This window comes from Myiozetetes cayanensis, unplaced genomic scaffold (assembly GCF_022539395.1).
Source record: "Myiozetetes cayanensis isolate MyiCay16 unplaced genomic scaffold, myiCay2020 scf1, whole genome shotgun sequence".
Taxonomy (NCBI): domain Eukaryota; kingdom Metazoa; phylum Chordata; class Aves; order Passeriformes; family Tyrannidae; genus Myiozetetes; species Myiozetetes cayanensis.
Window position 1 is genome coordinate 63,559,239 of NW_026086604.1, and position 26,569 is coordinate 63,585,807.

At 38.8% G+C, this 26,569-nt stretch overlaps 1 protein-coding gene across 1 annotated transcript in view; it reads left to right on the forward strand.

Annotated features, from left to right (window-relative positions):
* Window positions 1–674: 674 nt before the first annotated feature.
* TERT (telomerase reverse transcriptase) overlaps window positions 675–26,569 on the forward strand; it is a 30,199-nt gene continuing 4,304 nt past the window's right edge. Inside the window, exons 1-13 of the mRNA XM_050326357.1 lie at window positions 675–902; window positions 1,996–3,880; window positions 6,843–7,038; window positions 11,294–11,483; window positions 12,479–12,661; window positions 13,921–14,082; window positions 14,464–14,559; window positions 16,541–16,626; window positions 19,066–19,179; window positions 20,997–21,068; window positions 22,907–23,092; window positions 24,642–24,768; window positions 25,053–25,114. Coding sequence (XP_050182314.1) covers window positions 675–902; window positions 1,996–3,880; window positions 6,843–7,038; window positions 11,294–11,483; window positions 12,479–12,661; window positions 13,921–14,082; window positions 14,464–14,559; window positions 16,541–16,626; window positions 19,066–19,179; window positions 20,997–21,068; window positions 22,907–23,092; window positions 24,642–24,768; window positions 25,053–25,114 — 3,587 coding nt within the window. The remainder of the gene's footprint in view (window positions 903–1,995; window positions 3,881–6,842; window positions 7,039–11,293; window positions 11,484–12,478; window positions 12,662–13,920; window positions 14,083–14,463; window positions 14,560–16,540; window positions 16,627–19,065; window positions 19,180–20,996; window positions 21,069–22,906; window positions 23,093–24,641; window positions 24,769–25,052; window positions 25,115–26,569) is intronic.

The window sequence follows — 26,569 nt, forward strand, 5'->3', positions numbered from 1 at the left end:
ATGTAGACCTGCAGTTCCCCAGAATTCCATTGCAGTCCCTCTCACAGTCTGGCATCAAGTTTTCCACCACGAAGTCTTCAGATGCTAAGAAAAATTCCGAGTAGTAGGTCACACACTACCACAAGTGATTTGGCTTCTTAATTCATGAGTCTGGCGAGAAACCCAGGACCAGCCCACTCGGGTATTTTCAGGGTTTACTCTGCTCATCTCCACCATAACCTCTCCTACAGCGGCTCCCGTTTTCAGACAGATCCTCAGCGGAGTGATGATCCTGAAAAAAAAAAAAAAATTAAAAAAAAAAACCAAACAAAACACACACACAAACAAACAAACAAAACAAAACTTGGCGGGGAATCCAAGCGCATCGTTCCCGATCGGCGGAGCTGGACAGCGGCCTCTCGGCCCGCCCCGCCCCGCCCCGCCCGGCGCGGCCACCGCCCCTCCTCGGCCACGTTGGGGGCGCGCGGGCGGTGCGGGTGTGCGAGGGCGTTTTCTCCGATTTATTGAATCGTTTTTCCCTCCCTCTCCGTTAATACTTTAATTTGTTCATCTGTTTATTCGTTGAGCGGCAGCTCCCCGTTGCCCGGCGGCGGGGTGGCGGAGCGGAGCGGAGGGGTCGGGGCGGGAGCAGCTCCGTGCGCCCCCGGAGACCCCGCGTGCTCCTTGGCCGCAACATGGCGGGCACGGAGCCCTTCGCGGCCGTGGTGTCCGCGCTGCGCGGCTGGTACGCCGAGGCCACCCCGCTGGAGACCTTCATCCAGCGGCTGGGGGAGAGCGGCGCCGGGGACGCCCAGGTGCTGCGGGGCGACGACACCCCCTGCTACCGCACCTTCGTGGAGCAGTGCCTGGTGTGCGTCCCCCGAGGCGCCCGCGCCATCCCCCGGCCCTTCACCTTCCAGCAGGTAGGAAGGAGCCCGGGGGGCGAGGGGCGGCCGCGGCAGCGCAGCCGTCGCCGGGCGGCGAGAGCCCTGCCGGGGGCCCGGGCGGCGGCGGGGGCTTTCCCGGGGGGCCGCTTCCTGCCCTCCATGTGAGCGCGGCGGCGGCGGCGGCGGCCCCTGGTCCCTCGTGGCCGCTGCCCGCCGGGCCTCGCCTGCTCCCGCACAGCCTCGGCCGCTGCCCGCCCGAGCCGGCGGCGAGCGGTGGGGGATCACCGCCCTTCCCCCTTCTGGGGGAGTGGGCGAGCAAAGTTCATGCGCTAGCGGGTGGAGAGCACGACAGGTCTGCGCGCATGGGGCTCCCCTGCCTCCCCGCTTCCGCCGCGGGGTCGGGGTGAACAAACCGAGGGTGGCCGGGGAGCGGCTGGAAAGGGAAAGTGCCACTTTTCTTTACCTGCTCTTGGGAGGTGAGAGGGGAGCGGGGCAGAAAGGGTTGCGGGTCGGCGTTTAAGCAGAGGGAGCTTTTCAGAGAGGAAAGGCTGCAGTTTTCTCTCGGCGCTGCCGCCTGCGCGAGCAGAGCCGTGCTACGGTAGGAAGCGGCCTTCGCGGGCTTGTGGAGTGGGTTTGAGAACTGCGTACGGAGTTGTTTAGTAGAACTTTTCTCTACATAAAAGGAAATGGAGGCCTCAAGAAAATGAGCGTTAGTTCCCTGGAGGTTAGAGCCTGCGCGAGCACGTATCCACGAACGCGTGCCTACAAACTTGGATCTAGGAGCGCGTATTTACGGGCACAGTGACCTGAAGGCCTTGGAGTCTGGGTTGCTGAGGGAACCAGGGGGAGCAGTGTAGGGTTTTTCCTGGGCATGAAAACCAGGATCAAAAGGGCAGACGTTAAAAAGACTTCCTTAAAGTCGTAGGCTTACGTTACTGCATGTAAACACCTTGTGGTACACTTGAAGAGTCTTTCTTTTTTTGTATGGCACTTGGGAATCACTAATACTGCTTTGGCAGCTTATGTCGAGGGCTGTGTGTCTTGCGTGCCTTTTTATTTAAAGGGTATGTTGTGGTTTATGGAAGACTCGGTGAAAAAAGCTAATTTTCTTTTTTCTTCGTTTCTTCAGTTATCTAGTCGGGATGAAGTCATCGCAAGAGTTCTGCAGAGACTGTGTGAAAAAGGAAAGAAGAACGTGCTTGCATATGGATACTCCTTACTGGATGAAAACAGTTCTCAGTTCTACATCATACCATTATCAAATATATACAGCTACCTGCCCAATACTTCCACAGAAACTCTTCGTATGAGCATATTGTGGGTAACACTTTTGAGCAGGATAGGGGATGATGTGATGATGTATTTATTAGAACACTGTGCAATCTTTATGCTGGTTCCCCCTAGTAATTGTTACCAAGTTTGTGGGCAACCGGTTTATGAACTTATCTCACAAAATGTAGACTCATTCCCAGTATTTGTTAAACAAAGATTCTCAAAGCATAAGTGTAATAGGTTGCTTGACTATGTGCAGAAAAGACTTGATTTTCATAGAAAGTATCTTTCAAAGTCACATAGGTGGCAATGCAGACAAAGACTTGAAGATAATGTCTCCAGCATGAGGAATAAAAAAAATAGCAAGATACAAAGCTTAGGATCCAGTTACCAGTATTCTGCAAAAGGTGTTTCTAAAGCAAGCAAACAGATCAGAATGGTTACTGAACATCTGGAAAAACCGAATAGCTACAGTTTATGTTTGTCATTTACAGCACCATCTCTAAAAAGGAAGCTTCACATGGAACAGCTTGAAATTCCAGCGAAGAGAGCAAAAGTGGAGGAGAAAGTAAGAGAGGAAAAGGCTTGTAATCTTACTCGTCGTGTAAACCGAAGTAGTTCCAAGAGATATGAAACTGGGTATGTAGCATCACATCCTGAAAGCCTCATTAAAAATAACCACATTTCTCAAAGAAGTAATAGTGCTGTGTCTGGTCCTTCTTTAGTTCACACATCTTGTGACAGGAAGAAGTTTGTGGCAGGTGAAAGCTCTCTTCTGCAAGGAGTTCAGAGTAACAAACCTTTAAAGTCCAGCATTGAAATGCAAGCAGAATCCCGTAGGAAAGGAGTAGAGATGCATATGTGTGAATCTCAGTTGAATTCTGTACAAATCAAGCCTGTGGAGGGTAATTCTTCAAAATGCAGAAGGCGGGAAAGTCCCCCACATAATTTGGCAAAGAAGTTACCAAATAGACTCCTGCGTTCTGCGGTGTACATTGACAGGAAGTCTCTTCTGTATTCTCGCAGGAGTTTCCAAGAATGTTTTCCTAAGTCATTTTCACTGAATCGCTTGCAGGGCTGTCAGACAGGTGGAAGAAGGCTTATAGAAACTATATTCTTAAGCCAAAATCCGTTGGAACAAAGGCGTAACCAAAGTCTGCCACATCACAGCTGGAAAAAGAAGAGATTGCCCAAACGCTACTGGCAAATGAGACCTATATTTCAGAAACTGGTAGAGAACCATGGAAAGTGTCCTTACTTAGCTCTCTTGAAAAAAAATTGCCCCGTTTCCATATCTGACAGTGTGAGAAAAACCAATATGCCTCATCAGGCAGAGGTTCATGAGCAAGCAGGACAGTCTGGGACAGAGCCTACTAAATGTGTGACAAGCAGCAGATGTGAATCTGGTCACACTGTTGTGTCAGACAACTTACGTGCCCCTCTTGCAAAATCTGTGTGTGGAGAGTTGCAGAGTGAGGAGCAAAACCCAGGAGAGGTGTGTGATTCAGCGCTCAGGGAGCTCCTCAAGCAGCACAGCAGCCACTGGCAGGTGTACATGTTTGTGAGGGAATGCCTGGAGAAGGTTATCCCTGCTGAGCTTTGGGGTTCAAACCATAACAAGTGCCGGTTCCTAAAAAATGTGAAAGCATTCATTTCCAGGGGGAAGTTTATTAAACTTTCGTTGCAGGAGTTGATGTGGAAGATGAGAGTGAATGACTGCATGTGGCTTCGTCTAGGCAAAGGTACTTCTTATAGTAAAGAACTTAAGTGATGGGGCGGTCAGATGACTGGTGGTTGTGTTTAAGGTGGGAAGGGGAGGATATTGAATCTGGAGTCAGAATTGCTGAGTTCACTGAAAATAACCATTGCTGAGGGCAAACCTAGTAATGTTTGTAATTGGTGGTGGAACAACGCTTAAGCCTGCTTTCCTTCCAAAACTTGTTTCTGTTCATGCTTATTGTGTTTAATAGAATGATGTCTTCATGAATTCAGAACCTGGGTCAAATGAAAAGCAAACCAAAACTCCTTCCCATCTGCTCCTACCATCCAAATTGCAGTAACTAAAATCTACTGAAGTATGACCTAAGCACATAAGGAATAAATGCAGTCTGCCTGTTTGTCACCGTAAGCCTTCAGAAAGAACTAAAAAGCAGATCAAGACAGTTGCAATGGCATGTGTTTCTCTGCTATGGGTGGGAAAACCCAGGATTTTTCTATCCCCTCACATCAACCCTGTGAGAAAGATGTGAATGTGGGACCCATTCAATACAGGGGTTGCCCAGCATAGAATCGTAGAATAGTTTGGGTTGGCAGGAACCTTAAATATCATCTTGTTCCAACCCCATCTGTGGGCAGGGACACCTTCTACTAGACCAGGTTGCTTAGAACCCCATCAACCTGGCTTCGAACACTTCCAGCAATGGGATGTCCACAACTTCTCTGGACAACCTGTTCTAGTGCTTCATCACTCTCAGAATGAAGAATTTCTTCCTAACGTCTAATCTAAACCTACTTTCTTTCAGTTTAAAACCATTACCCCCTGTTCTATCACTGCATGCCCTTGTAAAAAGGCTTGTCACCATCTGTCACCTTCTAGAGCCCTTCTCTAGGATCAAGAGACCCTTACTGAGCACTGCTTCAGGCTGGGTGCTTGGTGGTGCAGGAGTCACCTCACTGAGTGGTCCCTGGCTAAAAGCTTTCATGAGGGCGTGAGATGAGTGCTCCAAATTCTGTGTGAATCCATTTCTGTTTAGTCCTCTTTTCAGATGACAGATAAATCTTCCTTCCCTCAGGTTTGTTCTTCAGACACTATCCTAGGATTTAAATCTAGGTTGAAGCCATTGTTCTGTGATTGACTGCTGTAGGATCCAATGTGTATATTCATTTTGCTGTGCTTTTGTTCTCCATCTATAAAATGTGGATTGCACTTCCTTAACTGGTATCTTTGCAGTATTTATTCTTAGCTGGTATTGTACTTGTATCCTACAGTAATGTGAGCTGAAAATGGTATTCCTTTGTTAAAAGGTGTAGCAAGTGCTGAAATTACTACAGGTTCTTTGTAGTGTTAGAGGCAGATTTAAAGCACTGATGTTTGAGAACTGATGTCAAAAGTAGGGGAAGTTACACTTTCATAAGAAACTCTTAAATCTTGGAAATATGTTGTTTCTTGATTTAGAAACTATGGTTCAAAAACATGCCTTTCAAAATACTGAGGAGTTAAATATTTTAACTAGGTTTTATCCTAAAGTATACACTTGGTTCACAGTCATTTGGGACATCTTATCTTTAAAAAAAGGTAACACTCTCATGTTCTCTGGCTGTATTCCAGGTAAAGCAACACATAAGCTTGATTTGAATTGTCATGAAAGTAAACCATTGTGATTGAAGTTTAAACACACATTTAATTGCTTTGCTGCACTGTAGATGTTTTTTTTTTTCCTCCAAACGCAGTAGTAGTGGTTTCTTGTCAGGTCCCTGAATTGTAGTCATCATTTACATCTGTTGTCAGGAACTTAAACAAATAATCTAGTTCCAGAACGGGTACTAGTTCCAGAACAGCATCCTGATTTAATTTGCATATTACAACTGCACATTGCAACTCTTCAGTTAAAGAGTTTTCTGACATTTTTTGTTGGTGTTACTTGGCTTCTGCTGAAGTGAATACTCTTTATGGTAGTTGTTTCTTAGGTGCTGTAAATACATGAAAATATCTGCCCTGAAGCGCACAAAAACTAAACAAGGTAGAGAACTGGATATTTATTTCCATTTTATAAGTTTCACTGTTAAGCTTCAGCTCTGTTATGTCAAAATTAAGCTGTTCTTAACTCATTCGTGCCATAATCATGATTTGTGCTATGCAGCTAAACTAGTATTTCTGTACAGTTTCTTTAAATGTCCTGTTGTCTCTCGCTAAATTCTATTGGTTAAATTTAATTAGAAAAATTATGATTGGAAGTTGGCAAAAAAATCATTATTGTAGCCCTGGGTTTTATTCCCTGCTCATCCATATTTAGACATCATTACAGATCTATGTGGCCTTAAATTTGACAGTAGTTAGGAATGTTCTGTGTTCATAATTATTCTCCCATGTACATATAGGAAGTGCAGATGGACTTGGGGTGATTTGAATTTTTTTTCTTTGACTGCAGCAAAAGGTTTTATATAGGATGTCTGAAATAAAGCCTAACCCTGAAATTAATTTTCAGGGAGTTGGGAAATCTGAATATCATTCTCATCCCCAAGTCATCCCTGTTTAATTTTGTTCTTTTTTTATAGCATACCTAAGTATTTTCAGCCTTTTGCTTCCTTTATAAAAAAAGGTTTATGTTGTAGTAGATTTGCTTCTTGTTATTTTACCTTTCCTTTCACAATAATCTTGCCATTGTGCATTAAAGGTCTTGCCCAATCAATGTTGGGGGAAGAAAGGAAGTCTTTGGACTACTAATGGCATGTGTTTGTATCCTCTGTGTAAGTTTGTCACTGCAGATTAGTTTCTGTGTTTGTACTTTAAGCTTGGGTCGGTCATGTTAATGCCGGTGCAGATTTGGAGTGGCAGCTGTGTAATTGTTTGTACTTGCTTCTTTTCTTTCAGCTGACCTCAAGCTAAGGAAATAATGCTGTGTGTGGGTTTTTTGTATGTTCTGTTTCTTTGCTCATACAAATAGTTGATAATTACTATAACTACCTTTGAATTGTTTATTGAAGGTGATCACTTTGTTCCTGCCGATGAACATTGTTTCCGTGAAGAACTTCTGGCCAAATTCCTATACTGGCTGATGGATATCTATATTGTTGAGTTGCTCAGATCATTTTTCTATATCACCGAGACCATGTTCCAGAAAAACATGCTTTTCTACTACCGAAAGTTCATTTGGGGCAAGTTACAGAACATTGGAATTAGGTAACACAAGAAAACTAATTAAACATTAATGGAATATGTAGAAATACTGTGTTTTGTAGTGTAAAGTTACATTTCTGCTTTAATTTGTTGCCCGTTTATCCTCCTTTTATTTGCTTAATTTCCCAGAAAAAAATTCAACCTGTCATTGTAGTATGCACAATTTGCAATTTCAGAAATATATTATGTGGGAAAATTGATGCAAATATGGAATTCTTTGGTAGGATAAACCTTTGCAGTAATAAAATCCATTATGAAGAGGTTTTTGGTTTTTGATAAGTAAATTTTTTACACCTTTTAGCAATGAGTGAAGCATAGTGATAGAATCCCACAGTATCCATGTGAAAGTTCATTTTAAAAATACTCAATTTGCTTCAACTGCCTTAATTTAGAAACAACAAAACCAAACATCTGCTGAAATCCTGTAATACTCTACTGATAAAATTCAGACGGTAGCCTTGTGATTTTAGGGGTGGTTTTGGGGGTTTTTTTTTAAGGGATTTAGAAGACAGAGCTGCTTTTTTAGTGCAGCTGTGGAATTCTATGCTGCTTTTTGGTCTTAAAAATGCATGCGTGAATTTAAGTTAGGGCATTATTTAAGGTAAAGTTTTAAGCAATTAAGTGAGAAAACAGGAAACACCTGAAGGCAATTTTAATGGAGAGTGTTGTGCACCAATCTACATAGTTCGCATCTTTCAGGTTTTCATTATAAAATGTTGGTGTCTGAGAGAGCTTTGGAACTGAAAAATGAGTGTACTTGATGTCTTGTGTTTTACTGGCTGTCCTTTATGGTGAATGTTTTGCTTTTGCAGTGGTCTCTTGGTCTACAATGTTACATGTGTGATTTTTTCCCCTCTTGCCCCTCCACTCCCTGATTTCAACACTGATATCTCCGGTGCAGCTCTTTGCATATATGTTTGCACATAATGGGGCCTCGATCTTGTTTGCAGTTGTAGCACAGATTATGCACTTTAAATAGCAGTAGCAGAATGTAATTTTCAGTCCCACACATTCTGTTTGTCTTATCTTCAAACTAACAGCCTTAGTGTTGCAATTAGTGTTTTATGCAGGTGTAATGTACTTAAAGGCTACTTTTTGGTATGAAGTACGATCAAGTAATTTTTACATAATAGAAATACTGCTGGTTTTAGTGGGGTATGTGATTTAAAGAAAACAACTAACTTGAGGTTTAGCTCTTTTGTCCCTCTTCCCTGTTTCCCATAAAAACCCAAGGTGCTTTGCACTTCAAAGACCTTAATATAGGCTCATCTTGTTTCTTCTGATTTCCTCCCTGCACATTTCCCCACCATAAAGGAAGCTCCTTCTCACCTTTGGCTCAGGAGGTTCCTGAACTGCAGCTGGAGAAACATTCCAAGGATGTGCTGCTGTGCGCTTGCCAAAGGCGTGTTCTAAGAACAGGATGTTTGCTGTTGGATACAGGATACATAGTTTATAAGGACTTTTAGTCTGATCCCAACAGCTGCACTTAAGCTTCACTGACAGGGCTTTCAGCACTGCTTTTTTGAATGTGTAGTGCAGTGTGATATCTGCCAGTGGTTCAGTTTACTGCATTCATACAGGTGGTCAGCTGCCTACTTCACATGGGAGGAGAGAAATTGGGGGTTACAGATATTGGGAAACAGGTGTTTATGGCTGCCTTGGCCATATTGATGCTGTTCAAACACTGTCCTCTTGTAACCAGCCAGTGTTTTCAGGCACTGTTGGTGAATCAGTGCCAAAGGCTGTAGAGCTGCTTCCATCTTCCCTGGAGGAGTATCTTGTGGCCTCAGTTGTTCACTAATGGCTGTTCTGTGATTATTCTGGTTCTCAGCTGGAGCTGCTCAAAGCAATTGTTCTGAGATGGTTTGCAGGAAGACATTTGTAGCTATTGATTCCTTTCCATTTCTTCTGCATCCTCCTTTGGAAGAAGAGAATGAATGGAACAAACATGGACTGAATCGACCTGGACCTTACTTGTGAGCTAATCCTTGCACTAGGACAAACCTTGTCATTAGGGAGTAAATCCTCCTCCTGAAGGACTGTCCATATGAGTAGATCATCCTGTGCAGAATCCCTCTCAAGGATACAGACAGTGGTTCTGACAGGGGACCTGGATCTCTGTTTGCCTTGCTGCATTGTTGGTGTGAATGTGCAGGTCATTACACACAGATAACTTTGTGTTGATTTTTGAAGCTATACCAAACTTCATACCCCAAATTAGGAACAGTATTTACTAAGGAAAAAATATTTCATGATAAGGTTGCTTCAAGTTCCATGGCCTGAAGAATGTAAAACTATGTTTTAAAAATAGTAAGCGCAGTGCTGTGGTGACAGCATGTGTTTTAAGGCTCATGCTCTGCCTGCCTTTGCCATATACAGTGGCTGCTGAGGATTAAAAATGCTGCTGAAATTCTGAATCTCACCCATCGGGTTGCAGTGGGATGTCAAAAGACAGCAGGACCATCCACTCAGCTTCCTCCAAGTTCCTGTGCCTAACAGCATTGTGAGTGTGCCAGTGAGAGCAGCACGGTTCAGTGGCTGCTACATTAGCACACAGTCAAAATCATTAGCAATGCTATAGATGCCATGAAATAAGCAATGAACATTGCTGAAGGCAAAATTACATGCAATTCTGCGGCTGGCCAGAGGTAGTAGTGAAGATCTGCCAATAACTGGTCTTTGTTTTCAGTTTCAAAGGATGTCTTTACTTTTTTTATGTAGTGGTTGAGGTTGGTTGTGAATTTTTTCCTCTCCCTTTTTGAATGTGAGCTACAAAGGGATGGGCTGGAGATTTGATAATTCATTTTTTTCTACTGAACTGGAGTCACTTGATTTGTCTTGGTGATCTACCTAATACTGCAGTAGAGGATGAAGTTTTATGTGTTCAGGAAAGAATGTAATTCTATAAAAAAATATTGATCTCTATCTGTGGAAAAGCAGTCACCAGTTCTTTCTGCTTTACTTCACGCAGCATCTGTAGCAGAAATTTAATTCCAAAGTTGGAATATATAAATCCTCAAAACTCCTTCTCAGTAATAACTCAACTTGCCGGCCCTGGGATGTATACCTCAGATCCCAACAATCCCAAGCAAGTGGATCGTTAGCTTGTATGTGGGTTGTGCTGGGATACAAAGGCATACAGACATACGCAAACTATTTCCATGCCTCTCTTACCTGCGTCCTTGCCTTCTTGGGTGTTTCCCAGTGCATGCTTAACAGGTTTCCACCATCCACTGACTGCCTTTTGTAATGTGGCCTCCTTTTGCTAGCCATCCCAGTGAGGAATGTGAAAAATCTTCATGCAAATTTAGATTCATGTTTCCTCTTTTGCAGGGACTTGAATTGCCTAGGCTTGCTTCCCAGCAGAGTACCATAACCACTAGACTGTAGGGCTTTTTAGCATGGCACGTTTTGCCCTTCTGAACAATACAAACAGTGCAGGAGATTGAGCCAGGTCTTTTATGTTGCAAGTGGGGTACTTTAATGCTGCATCATAATTAAAAGCAAGGGCTTTTGCTCCACCTCCTTTTCCTGACTCATTGTATGGGAAAGTATTGATTTGGGCTAAGCCACACTGAACCATAAATCCTGAGGGGGTGTTTGAGGGGGAAACACGTTTCCCAGTAAGATGAACTTACACAGTTCAGAACTGTGACTTGGGAGCCTTTGGTTTTTTATTGTTTTCTGCTGTTCACTTCAGCTGACACCTGCTCATCAGGTCAGTCCTGGATACCTAAATGCCCTTATGTTGTGTATGTACCCTAGCGTCTCAGTTAACTATAACTTTTAATAAGTAGTAGGTCCCCTAAGTGTTGGGAGTGGAACAGCCCATCACGGTGCATAAGTCTTTCGTTGGAGCTTTCTTAACATAATTTTCAGAAGGTTCTGTTCGACTTTGTTAATGTCTTTCAAACTTCTGAAACCATCAGAAATATACAGGATCCTGCTTCTTGCATAGAGCATTTTTCCTAATGTTTAAATATGTTCAGCTAGTCTGTGCTTAAATTTTAATTTGTGTTAACTAAGAGAGGGTTTTATTTGCGTCAAGCAGAAACGCGTACTCCCTTCTTATTGTATTACACTGTCATTAAGATACTGTAAAATTGCTCTGAAACCTGGATTTCCATGTCACTTTCTGCAGAGGTTAGTATTTGTATTATCTTAGAAAAATATTTGGCTTCAGTTATCATAAAGACATTGCATGCTTTAACTTACCGCCTTTTCCACTGCTTACACTAAGGGTGTATTTGTATTTCAGAAACCATTTTGCCAGAGTACATCTACGACCTTTGTCTTCAAAGGAGATTGAAACTGTCCGGCAAAAAAAATTTGTTCTTATGGCATCAAAGCTCCGGTTTATTCCCAAACTAAATGGGTTAAGACCCATAGTAAAAGTGAGCAGTATTGTTGAAGCACAAGCATTCAGCAGGGAAAGCAGAGAAAAGAAGGTTTTTATTTTCTTTATTGTTTTATGTGCTTTTGATGTAGGCAACTAATAAACTGAGTAAGGGGTTTTGTTACATAAAACTAGTGTTGATGTGGTCAACCAGAACATTCTAATCAGAAAGACTGAATTGGTCTGTTACAACTTAACTTCTCCCTTACCAATGCTTAGTTACCATTAGCCTTCTGTTCCAGAATCACACACGTTTGCAAGCCTGTCTTACGGAAATGAGTGTAACAGAATGGCATGGCTTGTCAAGTAATCCCATTTTGTTTGGGATGGATGTGTCTGGCTTGTTGGGATTTACCTCAATACTAATTGTGCGTGTTGATTGGCTAGTTGTCTGTGGAGCCAGATCAATCCAGGGAGCTGATCAGTGATGAACTGGGTGTGTTACAGAAGAAGGTCTAAGAAGGTCAAGGAAGCTGGATTGAGCACAGTAAGGGAGATAGGAAGGAAACTGAGAATAACTCCAGTGTGGGAACAGAGGCAGAACGTGCAGTGCACGTAATAATCTATTTAATCTTTGCTATCGTACCTGTATAAAGTACCTCCAGAGACTCAGCTGATGGTGTAGCTGGAGTTAGCATAAAGTCTCAGGGCACGTGTTCTTTTTGCTATTCTTGTTGCAGTCGTTACCTCCAGCAGAGAGAATGAATGATATTTAAGAAATTACCTTCAAATCAGTGGCAGTTTTATTTGGTGATGTTCATCTCTTTATTTCTGTAACTGTTGATTTCCAAGAGTCAAGTACAGAAACAAAAACATTTTCCATAGGATTTAACTACCAAAAAACCAGAAAATTCTCTAAGGCTGTTTTATGACTCCCAAGTAGTTGCTGCAGCAATATTCAGGCTTTCTGAAAGCTTCTGTTGACCAAAATAATATAGTAAATAAATAAATTTAATCTCAAACTTCATCTAAACATGAAATCTCTGTCTTTCACAGAATTTAATATGTGTCAGCATAATTTAAGGTGATTCTCTTTGGTCTCTTTAGATGCATCATTACAACACTCAACTAAAAAATCTATTTAGTGTGTTAAATTATGAACGGACTATAAACCCCAGTTTTATAGGCTCTTCTGTGTTTGGGAAAGATGATATCTACAAGACATGGAAGCAGTTTGTTATGAAGGTTCTTGAATCTGGTGGTGAAATTCCTCATTTCTACTGTGTAAAGGTATGTATTTTTAATTACATATTTACACTAGCTTTTCAAAACCAGCTTGTGCAGATACTTTTACAACTGTAATAGCTGTGATCTGACTGCATAATTATTTCCTTTTCAAAATAAACTTTCATGCATACGTAACAAAGACTCGGGTTGGTTTTTCAGTGTGGGTGGTTGGTTGCTTTTTGTGGATGGGTGTCCCTGCAGTACCACTTCCTGTACTTGGGTATTTTTATGTCCTTCTTTCTGTCATGTAGAAGCTCTTGCTTCTGTACATGTACTGGATTTTTGAAATTACATTTATACATTGGATATAAAAAATAGGACAAAGATAAAAGCTTGGATATGCTTTTTGAACCATCATCCCAAATGAAAACCAGAAAAAACTTGCTATATGCATTTGGATAAATTCAGTGTCTTTTAAAAAATTGGTCTATTCTATCTCAGTATCATTAGTTTCTGTTTAAAATGAACACTTCTTGTGTTTTTTTCCAACGCTTCCTTCTCCCACTTTGGAAAAATAAGTGCTTGTCGTATCCTACAATTTGAAGGAGTTTCTTCTTCACACGTTTGTTTTCTGTTATGTGTAGCAGGCAACATTTTGTGTTTGAGCTCAATTCATAGCTTTGAATTGGGGCAATGTATACACATGTATGTAAATGTCACATTTATCTGTATTATAGTGGAATGATGCTGTTGTCTCTCAGATGTTAGTTGTCATCCTATCCTTTCAGTGATTGTCTCATTATCTTTCAAGCCAAAGAATCATGTCATTGACATAATTATACTAAGATTGTTGCTTCTTTAGAAGAGTTTCAGTTTTGACTATGACAAATGCAAGCAGAGGTAGGATTGCAATATGAAGTTTAGGAAAGGTAAAATATGTAGGTTTGCAGCTTTCCAAAAGCCTAAGATATCACCTCCATGATCATATGGCAAGTTTCTTCAAATAATTAAACATATAAAAATATCAGCAATTAACTTAAATGATTGAGGGGTTCAGTGTTGGATTTAAGTTGCATATGCTATCTTCTGAACTGTGCTAAAGCTGATGGTTTGGATATCCCTTATAAGGGAATACTCATTGATGAGTGGGGAAGAATTTTGCAGATAAGCAATGAGTTTTTGTTTTGTCACGAATTTGGACTGAATAATGCAATAATTTCCCTCCTATGAAAACCTTACTTATATGCTTTTTTTTATTTGCTACCACGATATTTGCAGCTATACCGATAAATACGTAATGGAAGATATTTCTTGTATTTCAGGCTGATGTGTCCAGGGCTTATGATACCATTCCTCACAAAAAACTCGTGGAAGTGATTTCGCAAATCTTAAAGCCTGAGAAAAGAACTGTCTACTGCATACGGCGCTACGCTGTGATTATGATTACCGCAAGTGGAAGAGCCAGGAGGTTCTATAGGAGACACGTATGACTTGCTGATTTCTTCTGTTTGCTGTAGATATATTTTGGTCCAAGGAAACTTTTTATTTATAGCTGTTTTTAGGGTTTTTTTAGTTGCAATTTGAATACTTCATAAACCCTTTTTTAATAGTGTTCGACATTTTCCAGAGGTAGAAAAACTTCTTTTTTCTCTGTACTATTTAAAGTTTTTACTCTCTCGTAGTAAGAATAAAGATAAATGTGTTGTGGAAATAGAGATTTGTGAGGGAGACATTTCATTTTAACAATAGCAGAATCATTGTTTTAAATTAACTGGCCCTTTGACCTTCGCTGAATAAAAAAGTCTGTTACTGAATTTTCTATTGCTTTTGTTGTTTATTTCTTCACAATTTATGCAAATATGCAGGTTTCTACTTTCAAGGATTTTATGCCGGACATGAAGCGTTTCGTGTCCCAGCTTCAGAAGAGTACCTCATTGCACAATGCAATAGTAGTTGAGCAGGTAAGTATTGTGAGGCTTCTTTTCAACTGAAAAAGAAAGCTACAGAAGAACTAGAGGAAGATTGGGATTTTTGATTGAATGTACATATTATGTAGTGACACCACTTCTCTTCTAGTTACCCGGCACCTTTTGTAGAAAGCTTTCTGTCATCTCTTCTTTGATGTTTATAACAACCTCTCAGTGTTCAGTGGGAGGAGTGCACCAGGCAATAAATCTGACAAAACGTCCTTCTAGACTTTTCCCGGATTTTCTCACTGTTGTCTCAAACTTTCATTTTAACCAGTGTCTTCTTTCTCCTAACTTCATTGTTTCTTTTAAGAGCTTTCAAGTGAGAAATTAACTATCTAATAAAGAAGGACTTCAACACTTGCTGTCTCCAAAACATGAGAATGAGAAAAATGTATTCTAAGCCAAGTAGCAAAGAATGTGGCATTTTGAATAGCAAACTTCACAGAATAGAAAGATGATTTTTTTTAAGAGTTTATTTTAAAGATTACCTACCAAGATATCATAACAATGAACACTTCTTTAGAGCATTTAAGGCAACACAAAATAAGAAACTCTTAGAGTTTGTTTAAAGAGATTTCTCACTTTTAATGAAATAAAGTATGGTTAAGAATTACCTGTATTTTGTATTTACTCCAACTGAGGCTTTGTTGTAAGAAGCAAGCATTCTTCTGTTTTAATTTTTGTGATGCCAGTGTTTGTTCCCAAGAGTTTCTTCCGTGCAAGGAGCATGGTAGAGAAAGGCATAGATGTAGGTGATATGCTCAGTTTCTTAATGTGTTTTAATCCTTGAAATCATAGTGGTTTATAATAATATCATCATACAAGATTACCTGAGCTTCAGGTGACCAGACAGGTATTTTCTAACAGGCTAATAATTCCCTTTAAATTTTTCTTTTCCAAACCTGCCAGTGGAAAATGACAAGGTTGACATAAGGTAATTTCTGACATACAGGTAAAATGATCTTGTGCATCTGTAGACGTAGGAGTAGAATATACAATGTGGCTGGTGTACAATTCCAGGATCCTACGAAAAGGAGAAAACCTAATGAGTACATAGATGAAAATGAAAACTAAATGGATCTCTGATGATGTATAAGTACATTTTGTTTGGGTTTTTTTTTGCAGTGTACGTTTGATTTAGATAACTGTGCTAGATATTGCATGAACAATTTAGTTATTTAAAAGTATTTTACATTTGAAAACAATTTGTGTGTCATTTTAAAAGAACAAAGTATTCTGAGAAAAGTATCATGTCAGACCAGGTGTCTGAACCACAGGTACATCACGTTATCTTGTCGATGCAAATAGTTGTCATCTCACACAGCTCTGTCAAAAGTTGGGTGCATTTGTCTACTGTCTAATCTATTCAAGTAGGAATTAATTCTACTTTAGTTTGCATAAAGTCATTGTTAAAGGTGTTCAAACCCTTCTAAATTGTTTTTTTTATTAGAGGTTTTTAACACAAAAAGCTTCATAAGTATTAGGCGGACAGTCATGCATAGAATCATTGGTGATATCTGGCGAAGTAGGTGTTTTGCAGCAGAACTGACGAGTGTATCTAGACTTGGGAAATCTCAACAGAATCCTAACTTAATCACAACAGTTACAGAAGTTGTCCCACAGGACAGAAACTGACCAAAGGAGCGAGATCTCATAGATTGTAATAATCCAGTATAATACACCAGCACTTTAAAAAGTAGGTTTAGATGTTACATTCTCCTAATGTAACATCTAAATAAGATGTTAATTTCTCCTAATGCAAAACAAAAGAGAGAACACCCAACAAAAAATTAACTTGTTGGATGTGAGCAGCTTTTTAGTATGTATATCCAGATCTTGGGTTTAGGGTTTATTTTTTCATATTTAGGGGTTTGAACTGCTATAGTCTACTCTTTTTAAGATTTCTGTGCTTCTTCAAAGTTTATACTGTATTTTTTGTTTCAAATCTTGTTTTGTTTTGTCCCATTTCTAGAGCTTAACTTTTAATGAGACGAGTACAAGCCTGTTTAATTTTTTTCTTCAAATGATACATAACAACGTCCTGGAGATTGGAAACAGGTAAAAAAGAGTTAGTTTTTCTTTGTATAGCATACTTGGTTTGTTTGTGTTTTCTGTTAAGGATACTTTTAATTGACTCAGGAGACTTTTGATAGATATTTTTTAAAGATTTTTATTTCATATTAATTTGAAGTAAGCTCAAAAAAAATGTGACGCGTTTGGAATCAAATTGATACTGAATAAAATTTCTCTTTCCTACCTGAATGATGTTACCTATACACAGAATGCATTATTTCATAGATATGTAACCTTCTTAATCTAAAACTTTTAAGTGTAATTCACAAGGAAAATACTTAAAAATGTTGAGGTCCGTAGTGGTGAAAAAAAGCAAGTGATGACAAAGCAATGGTGACATCCAGCCAATCATGCAAAAACCTTGTTTAGTCATGTCTTTGTTGTGTAAAATTAAACCTTTTCTGCATGGTTTTGCGTATTTGGCAAATTACAATAGAAATAAAAGGCAATAGCAATAGGAATTAAAATTTAGCAACTCCAGAATTAAGGATCAGATGTTATAGAGGATAACAATGCAGATTTCTTCTTGTGTTGGTGCTTACGTTTTACGTGTAGGTAAAATGCCACCTGTAGGTGGCAAATGTCTACCATGTCTAGAAAGCAAGTGCTCACGTGATCTTTGTTTGTAAATTCAGAGCGAGGTGTATTAGAACAAGTACCTTCTTGCACTTGAAAAAATACCTTTATTTTAGAATACTGAAAGGACTGAGAGAGAGGGAGAAGAGCTTTCAAGGAGGCAAACAGAAGGGCATTTGTAGGTTTCTCTGGCATTGATGCTTACACTCACTGTGCGAGGGTCATGAGAATGCTGATGTGGCATGACTTTAAGAGTGACTGACCAACATCAGTATGTTTCAGGAAAGTTGAATGGTTATACAGAAAGCGCAGTCTGACAAAGCCAGCTTTGCACTTGAATTCAGTCAAACTGTAACAAAAAATACTGTTTGTACTGGAATGAGTTTACACCTTTTAAGTAGCTTATTCTCATTTGTTCAGAAAAAAACCCAAAACTGCACATAAGTTTAGTGAATGAATAGACTCTTTAACTGATGGTTCCCAAAAAGCTATCACAGTCAACATTCACTTGATGTTCTGAAGAAAAATGCTGATTGTTGAGTTGGGAACCTAGAAGGAGTCTTTGAATACTATTTAATACATTTATCAAAGGTCTGTAAAAAAGTAAAGTTTCTGCTAGGAAAATTTGCAGATGACTCAAAACATAGGTAAGATCAGTGCTCAAAAGTAGTTTGTGGCTCTGATATCCAGTTTCATCATTTCATTCTGTCCAGCTTCAGCAAACCATTCATGTAGTAATGTTGAAATGGACATTATAACATCTCCCTGTTTCAAAGAAGTGTTGTGAAAATAATTCCCTTGGGTTTTGTGAGGCATGACCCTTCTGTTGCTGCCAGCGCAAAAAAAGGCACAAGTTCTTGGAGGACTTTGTCTTCAGTATCATATCTAGTTTTGATACATCACTATTACTCTGTGTGTTATTATGGACTGTACACAAGCAACAAAGTAGAAGTATTAATGAACCTCCCTCTGCTATGTCTGTGTGAACTCTTTGAAACTCTGAGAAACAAATCAAGATTTGCTTCTTTGCAAAATGACAACTGACAACCTCAGAGAACTTTTCAAGCAGGGCGCGGGGAGGTTTACTATAATTACAAATAACAAAGGTTAGCACTTCACAAGATGTAGTGATTTTTCCTAACTAGAAGTAATACAACTTCATGCCTGAGGAGCTAAATGAGGAAATAAATGTGATTTAGACTGTAGCTGGGATGTATAAAACCAGATTGTGCTCTATTGGGCTAAGCCATCAGAAATTTCTCTAAAATTAAGATGCTATTTATTTTGCGGGGGGAGGAAATACCACAAGAAAAAAACCAAAACCAAAACCCCCATGAAAATATTTTCCTTGACCTGGTCATGCTGTGCAAGTATAAACAAAGGATAAACACCTCAGCAGTAACTGAAAATAAGTACATTATAGTTTGAAAGGTCTGCCCAGTGCACTTTGCTTCTTGTACAAGAACACTTCTTTTGAAGCTGTGTGAGATGTAACGTAAAGAATTAAAAAGCTTAAATGAAGGCTGTCCCTGCAGCTGAAGGAGACATTGTGGTTTGAGATCAGTTTTAAGATTTCTTTTGTTTAATGATAGTTGTTCCTAGAGTTTGTTAATATGAAAGGAATATGTGTATTAGTTGGGGTTTTTTTGCTCTTTAACTTAAAACTTCTGGATTCATGTGTAGATTCCTAGATGAAAGGACAAACAAATATAAGTGAGGCTAACTGGCAAACATATAGTGTATTTTTTAATGAAATAAAATATATTATACTCAAAATAAAAAATATTTAATGACTGTTGTGATCTTGTTGCATGTTTTGATTTTTTGTTTTCTTTTATTCTTTATTAGGTACTACTTACAGTCCTGTGGAATTCCGCAGGGCTCCATTTTGTCAACCTTACTTTGCAACTTATGCTACGGAGACATGGAAAACAAATTGCTCTGTGGAATGCAGCAGGATGGGTAGGGATGCTTTGTTCTGTGCCCTGTTATAGTAATATACAATAAAATATATATATACAATAAATATATATAATATATACAATATATATGTGTGTGTATATATACACAATAAATATATATAATATATACAATAAAATATATACATGATATATGCATTAGTCATTTTCTTCGAAGTTTAATTTTGAATTTGAAGGATTTCCAACCCTTCATTAGGAGTGTGGTGCCCACAAACATCTCTGCAGCTTCAGTGAAACTGTGGTTATTTTGTGTCATAAGATTCGAAGGAAAAGTGCAGAATTATTTTTACAAAGAGAACTGTATTTAGAGATGCTGTGAAGAGTCTGACAATCTGCTTTTGTACATCTAAGAAGTTTATGGTTCTACCATGCTCATTCCCACATCATCTGTGGTCTTTTGACCTCAGACAAGATGGGATGGTTGTTACAGGCTTTCTGATATTCCAGGGTTCTGCCTGCAGGCTTTCCAATCCACTGTGTGTAAATCTTAACATTTTATCAAGGACACTAGCTCTATTGCAGATTTTTTATGAGCGATGTCGGTTCTTGTTTGAAGCCCTGTATGATTCTTGGTAAATCTTCTCAGCCTTTGTACCTTGCATGTGCTTGCTTCTTAGGAGCTTGCTGGAAAGCTAACCTGATAAAAGCTTTACCTCTTCATTATCTCTAAAAATTTTGGGGTCCCTTTTCCCTCCATATGAACTGAAGGTAAAACTAAATCCCAGATCAGGGTATTTAGGCATGAACTGGACCCTGAAACCTGTCTGTGTCCAGGTATCTCCCTTCATTGCTGTAAATGCTATCCTAAGAAAGAAAAAAGAAACTGAGAGTTGTGTAGGAATACTCCAGATAGGTGCATCTGTCTGATATCTCTTCCTGGGAGGCTCACTGTGCAATGGAAAATCTCAGAATTTTAAACATACCCCTACAAAACTAGTAGAGTTCTTATAGGCTCTGGGACGCTGTGATGAGTCTGAACAGTTGTCTATTGTTTTCAAAGGGTATTGTTTATGAAATTGAAATTATGAAACTGATTTAGAAGAGTGCTCTCCTAGTGCAGCAGCTGGTTTTATGAAAAACAGATTTTAGAATGTTGCTTAGGTGCATGTTGAATGATTTTGATAATTTCCTTTAAGTCAAAAGAATAATAGTGGCTACTGACTTGGCTAGGCAAAGGCACAGCTGATCTGATCATAGTGATGACAATACTCTTGCTTTGAAGAGGAGACTTTACAAGATCATCTCCAGAGCTTCTGTGATCTGCTAGGCAGGATTTATCAGAAAAATATGAGTGTGCTTGAGGTCTTAATTCTGTTGGAAAAGAAAATTCCAGCTTTTACAGTGATAGATGGCAGTCTGTTTTACATTCAACTTATAGCTTCATAAACAAGTTATTATATGGTAAATGAAGATTAAGAATTAGAGCCCATCGAGAATTTGGTTTCTGCTTATGTACCTGATCTTCCACCTCTTTTCCTTGTCTCGTAGGTTAAGATATTGCAAATTTTGCCTTGGAAAAGTGTGCAACTCTGCATCCAGGGGTGCTACTGGGGAATGACTTGTGTGCTGTAAATTCCTTCACGTTTCATGTAGCTGGTCCCTTTACTTTTTTTTTTTTTAATTTATATTTAGGAAAGAAGCAGAATTGAGAATTTCATCATGAGTCTGGATTTAGAGATCATATTGGCCTCTACTATCTTGTGAATTAAAATGGGCACATTGTTGCTCTGAAGAGTATGACAAAAATTTGTGAGGATTACGTATTAAAAAAATCTAATATTGGTTTCTTCTTGTTTACAGAGTCCTAATACGTCTCATTGATGACTTTTTGCTGGTTACACCGCATTTATTGCAGGCAAGAACTTTTCTAAGGTATGCTGTTGAAGACAGCCTTCAAAGTAATAAGCATTAACACCTTTTACGTAATTCTTTTTAGTCTTTATACATGTTGTACATACAGGTGTATTTGTTTTATGAGTTAATAGCCAAGGGCTGTTTTAGAGTCCTTACTTGTTGTAAGTGTGCGCTTGGGAAGAATCCTAATAGCTACATTCTTGATAGCCAACTAACAATCTGTTGCAGCTCAGATGCTAGGGGACTCCTGCTGAAGTTTAACTTAGGGACCTATATACTGACTTTGATGGAGCTTCCAGCAAAAATTAGTAGTGCACTAGTAACTAAAGCAGTTGACAGGTGTCTTTTAAGACCAATTTCCCTCAAATTTTGAAGATAGCTTATTTATATTCTTTAGATGTTTTTATTGAGCAGTTGTGCTGCTACTTTCTGTTCCCTGGGAAAGGGCGCAACTTTTATCTGATCCAACATTGCTAAGAATTTTCTGATCATTAACATTCCATGGTGAGTATCTGAAGATACCAACAGCATGGCAGCATGCAGTTAACACAGAAGTTTTAAACCAGTAATTCTATAGAGTGCTTCAGAACTACCTTTTCTTTTAAAATTGAACCCCAAAAGAGGTTCCTACTTACTGTGGGGTATGAGTGTACAGTCAGTCCAAGGAGAGTTTGGCTGATGCCAAAGCCAATTTAATGGATTCAATGGACAGGTCTTGAAGCTTAGGGTCTGCAATGCAGTCAGTTGCAGCATGCTTTTCAGTAGTCAGAAAGATGCAGCTCTCTTGTGAACCTGAAAGGTGATGGAGGAATCAATTAAGTACAGATTGAAGTATAAATTGTATGAAATAGTGGATAATGTGCTTTTAAGACTTTATTTATCCTCATTTCCTTATCAGAACAGAAAGAAATTTCTAGGGATCTGTTGGTTTACATTTCTGGAAGTGATAAACTGAACTAAGAGGCTGGGGGTGCCTGAAGCTAATAATCCTTATAACATATTTTCAGCACAATGTCATTTGCAGTAGCATTGCAGATATTGTCCTACTTGCGTTTTGAAGTTACCTGCATCTTTGTTCTATATCAACTTCTGCACCATCTACATTGATTTTCTGTAGAGAAGCAGCCTCTTCTGTGAGAGTTTTCCAGAACTGCTTACAGATCCTATGAACTCTGTGCCACAAATGGAGTAGTAACAGTTTTGTCTAGTGTAGTATTGCATTAAGGGGACTCAATAAATTAATTTTGAGGAGACAGCATTACAACTATGGCACCCCAAGAAGAAAAGCCTATCTCTTCCTCTCACTCTTTAAAAGGATGAAGCCTGCCCATAAATACATTGCCAAGTAAGACAAATTGCTGCTTGTCTGTGACACCACTAATCCAATAGTAGTAGATAATCAGCCAGCATTCTGCCAATGAAAACATCCTTAGGGGAAACTTTCTCCACAAAGTTCCAAACCTTTCATCAAATACATGAGGTTACTATTATATGGATTCTCCTTTTGTTTAGTTAACTTTCAAAAGCAATAACTCTTAATCTTTTTCCAGTGATTATGATCTCAGTGGTTTCTGAGTGTGGTTTATGCAGCTTGTCTCAAATGTTTCATGGCAGAAATGCTTAATTTGCATTAATCTGTGAAATTTGCATTAATCTGTGACATTTCTTCTTCATTATTCTAAAGTTTATTTTATGTATGATTTACCTCTAATATCTTCACTTTTGTTTATTTCTAGCTGTGTTCTTTAACCAAGAGTTGGCTGCAGTTCCCTTTATTCTTTGGTTTCTGACCTTTTATGCAAGATCTTGTTTGTTTTTGTGGTGAGAGTTAGGCTAACTGTTTATGTCTGTTCTAGGACTCTAGCTTCAGGTATTCCCGAGTATGGCTTTTTAATAAACCCAAATAAGACAGTCGTGAATTTTCCTGTTGATGATATCCCAGGATGTTCCAAATTTAAACAGCTGCCAAATTGTCGTTTGATCCCGTGGTGTGGTTTATTATTAGATATACAGACACTTGAGGTTTACTGCGATTACTCCAGGTAAATATAGTTGTAAACTCCAGTGTCAGCTTTATAGTGTCTTGTACACAGTGTGGGAGGCACAAGGGTGTCTTGTGAATGGTGTAAATGAATTAACTGCAAAATATATTTTACAATTCTGATTCTTATACAGTAATCTAAACACTTTATTCTGTTGTGCAGCTTGCTGTTTTTTCCATTCCACATGGTGGAATGTGCATGCCATTAACACCATCAAATGTGGCTAGCTCACTGGTGACCAGAAGGCATATGCCACATGATGGCTACATGGTTCTGAAAAAGTTTATTCAATCACCTCAGTTCAGTTTCTGTCACCACTACGCACTGTATTGCACCTGATGTCATGGAACTACATGTATTGTTTTGAAACTGTTATTTTTGTACCTTCCTAAAAGAAGCAGGAGTTATTATGCTTCACGTAGGGATTGGGATTGCTACAGATTGGGAATAATTTCGTATTGTCTGGAGTGACTAGTAATCCTTTCAACATCAGAGGTGTTCCCTCCAGTACAACTTCAGGTGGTAGTGTAGGGGAGAGGTAACTTCTTGACTGTCTACACAAAACAGCTCGAAGTGGCATAGAACTCAGGACAGAACAATGTATCCTACTAAAAGGCTCTGTAGACCCTTCACGTGGACTACTAGAGATGGCATTAGACATTTGCTAAAGATCGTAAAGAAAGAACTGTTTAAACTCAAGCATAATATTGCTGCCTTATTGACCATTTTTAGTATAAACAGCGCTTCATGCATTTCATTTAAGTGGGAAATTAGGAGGATGTTTTCCATCAACTGAATGGTAAAATTCTTCAGTAGTCTTCCTAAACAGAAAAGCTTGGTCAGTTTAGGAAAGAAATTTATATAACATATGATTTTCCATAGCAAAGGACTAAAACCAACAGCCAACAGATTTATCCACTAGCTGTGTTTCTGAAAGAAACAGTTTATGTTGATAAAGGGCATCAGTGCTACTGGTTTTGGAGACACTAATCAGAATCATAAAATTGTAGAATTGTTTATGTTGGAAAAGACCTTTAAGATCATCAAGTCCAGCTGTTAACCCAGAACTGCCAAGTCCACCACGCTGTTTGTTACAAGGACTGCCTTGCTTTTGATAAGCTTGACTTAAGTAACTGGAATACTGGGGTTGTTCCAGCAACTAAGATAGCTTCAGGCCTAAGATCCTGCTTTGCATGGATCATAAATTATAACCTGATTGTCACTGGAGTAATTAGTAATGCTGTGGCTAGGCTATGTGTTTTAGAAATACATTTAGTTTGTGTTTAAGGTTATTGGTTTGGCTTTTCTTAGCGAGGTGAGTCATTCAGCCCTGAGGTATTGAAGTTGTTCCTTAGATAATACCCTTAAAGTCATAGTGTCTAGTTTTTTTCAACACTGAATTTAGTTATGGTCTTCTTTTAGCTACTGGCTCGTTGATTAGCAGGAATCTCTGTAACATGAGTAGTTAAATGGGGCTTACTTTACAGAATTTAATATAGTCAATTAGCCCATGGAGTTTAAGTACTTTTTTTTTTCTTTTTTTTTCTAGTTATACCTCTACTTCTATCAGATCAAGTCTTTCCTTCAATTCATGTAGAACAGCTGGGAAAAACATGAAAAACAAACTGATTGCAGTCCTCAAACTGAAATGTCATTGTTTATTTCTTGATTTAGAGGTAAGAATATGAAAATGGGTGTTTGGAAATATTGTGATGAGTGATGAAGAGCATTAGAACTGCTTTGAGTTCTAACATAAAGAGTTTATTTTGAGAGGTAATCTACATCATTTGGGATTGTTGACATTAATTGTATTGTAGGGTCTTCCAGAACTGAGCCTGCTAACTTAGTTGCATAAAAGAAATTTTTGAAGTTTAGCATAAAATGTTTTTTATCTAGATCTTCAACAAATCCTATTATGACACTAAAGTATTCTTAAGGCTCTGTTTCTTTTCTGTTCTAGATCAACAGCCTTAGAACAGTTCTCATTAACATCTACAAGATATTTTTGCTTCAGGCTTACAGGTAAGCCACTGTCTTCTGTAGTAACTGTCAATATTTCATTACTCTTTCTTGACACATGGAGGAGCTATGGGTTAGAAAAAAGTGTGCCATATAAATGTGCAGTGTATATGTATGTGTAATGTGTGCAGTAGTAAATATCAGTAGCAAGTCAAGTTATTCTTTTTTCAACACCTCTTAAGTAAGAGTGTTAGATTTAGAATACAGGATTACACTGATGTGTGTGTTTAAGTGGTATTTCACTAAGTAGATTTTCAGTGTCTCTTGGTATTGACAGGTGACTTCAAGAAAACCAGTTTATTTTGCTTCATGAATATGCCTTATTAACCATTTTATATTTAGACCAGTTAAATATTAATCCATTTATATTTAGAACTTTGTATCTATTAAATTCATATAGAACTTTGACCAGTATAACTAGGTAAAGTGAGGTTTCATTCTACCAAGTTAACTGCAGTTTCTTACCTGCTGATAATGTCTTGATTGCTCCTTAGCTGGTAGTATCTTGGTGTCTTGCTCAGCAGAGGAAATGAATGTTTTAAACAAAGATAAGGGAAAGAAATTAAAACTGATAACCAGGTTGAGAGAAAATACTGAACTGTGTGCATTGAAAACGTTGAATGATTGGCAACAGAAAGTAATTTTTAAAATTTTTTTAACAGATCTTTTGCTAGGGTCATAGTTGTTAGGAAGTGACATTTTAGTTTTGTTCTTAAAATCATCTTGGTCTATATTCAAACTGTATTCTTTGTCCAAGGTATATTCTTTGTCCAAGAAGTGTAATTGGGTTTGTCTAGCACAGCACTGATGTGTCAAACTCTTAAACTTTTGTGTGAGTGACTTATAGTTTTTCTCTGATGTTGGATATGATTGCCTAGTTACTTCTATACGCTTTTAGGGTAACATTCTAACAACGCTCTTTATATGTTATTTTAAAAACTGTCTACAGCTGCATGTCAGGTTAATTCAGCCAGAGACATTGAGTGAAGCTTTAAATATTTCAAAATGTCAAAATTTTTTAAAGTGATTGCAATACACTAATTTAATGAACAAGTATATACGTTGTTGAATAATTAAAAGTCAACATTGTAATTAGCTGTATTCACATAAGCGGGATTATAATACCAGAGTCTGAAGAAAAAAAAAAAGGGGGGAAAAAAGTCACAGTTTTAACGTATTTCCAAACAGGTGTAAAGGAGCATATGATAGAAATAATTTCTATAGAATTGGCTTCCAAATACACAAAATAGGGGGTATCCTGGTCTCTGAAACACCACATCATTTGAAACTGTTTTTCTGCGTACCTGAACGGAATTTGTTGTGGAATTTTGCTTTAATTTCCTTTCAAACTCTTTCATGTGGGTGTTCTTTGGTCACATGGTCTGTGATACGGAGTTGATGACGATGTGTAGTTTATTTTTCCCTGCACATAACAGAGTTGTTGTCCTCAGAAGAGAA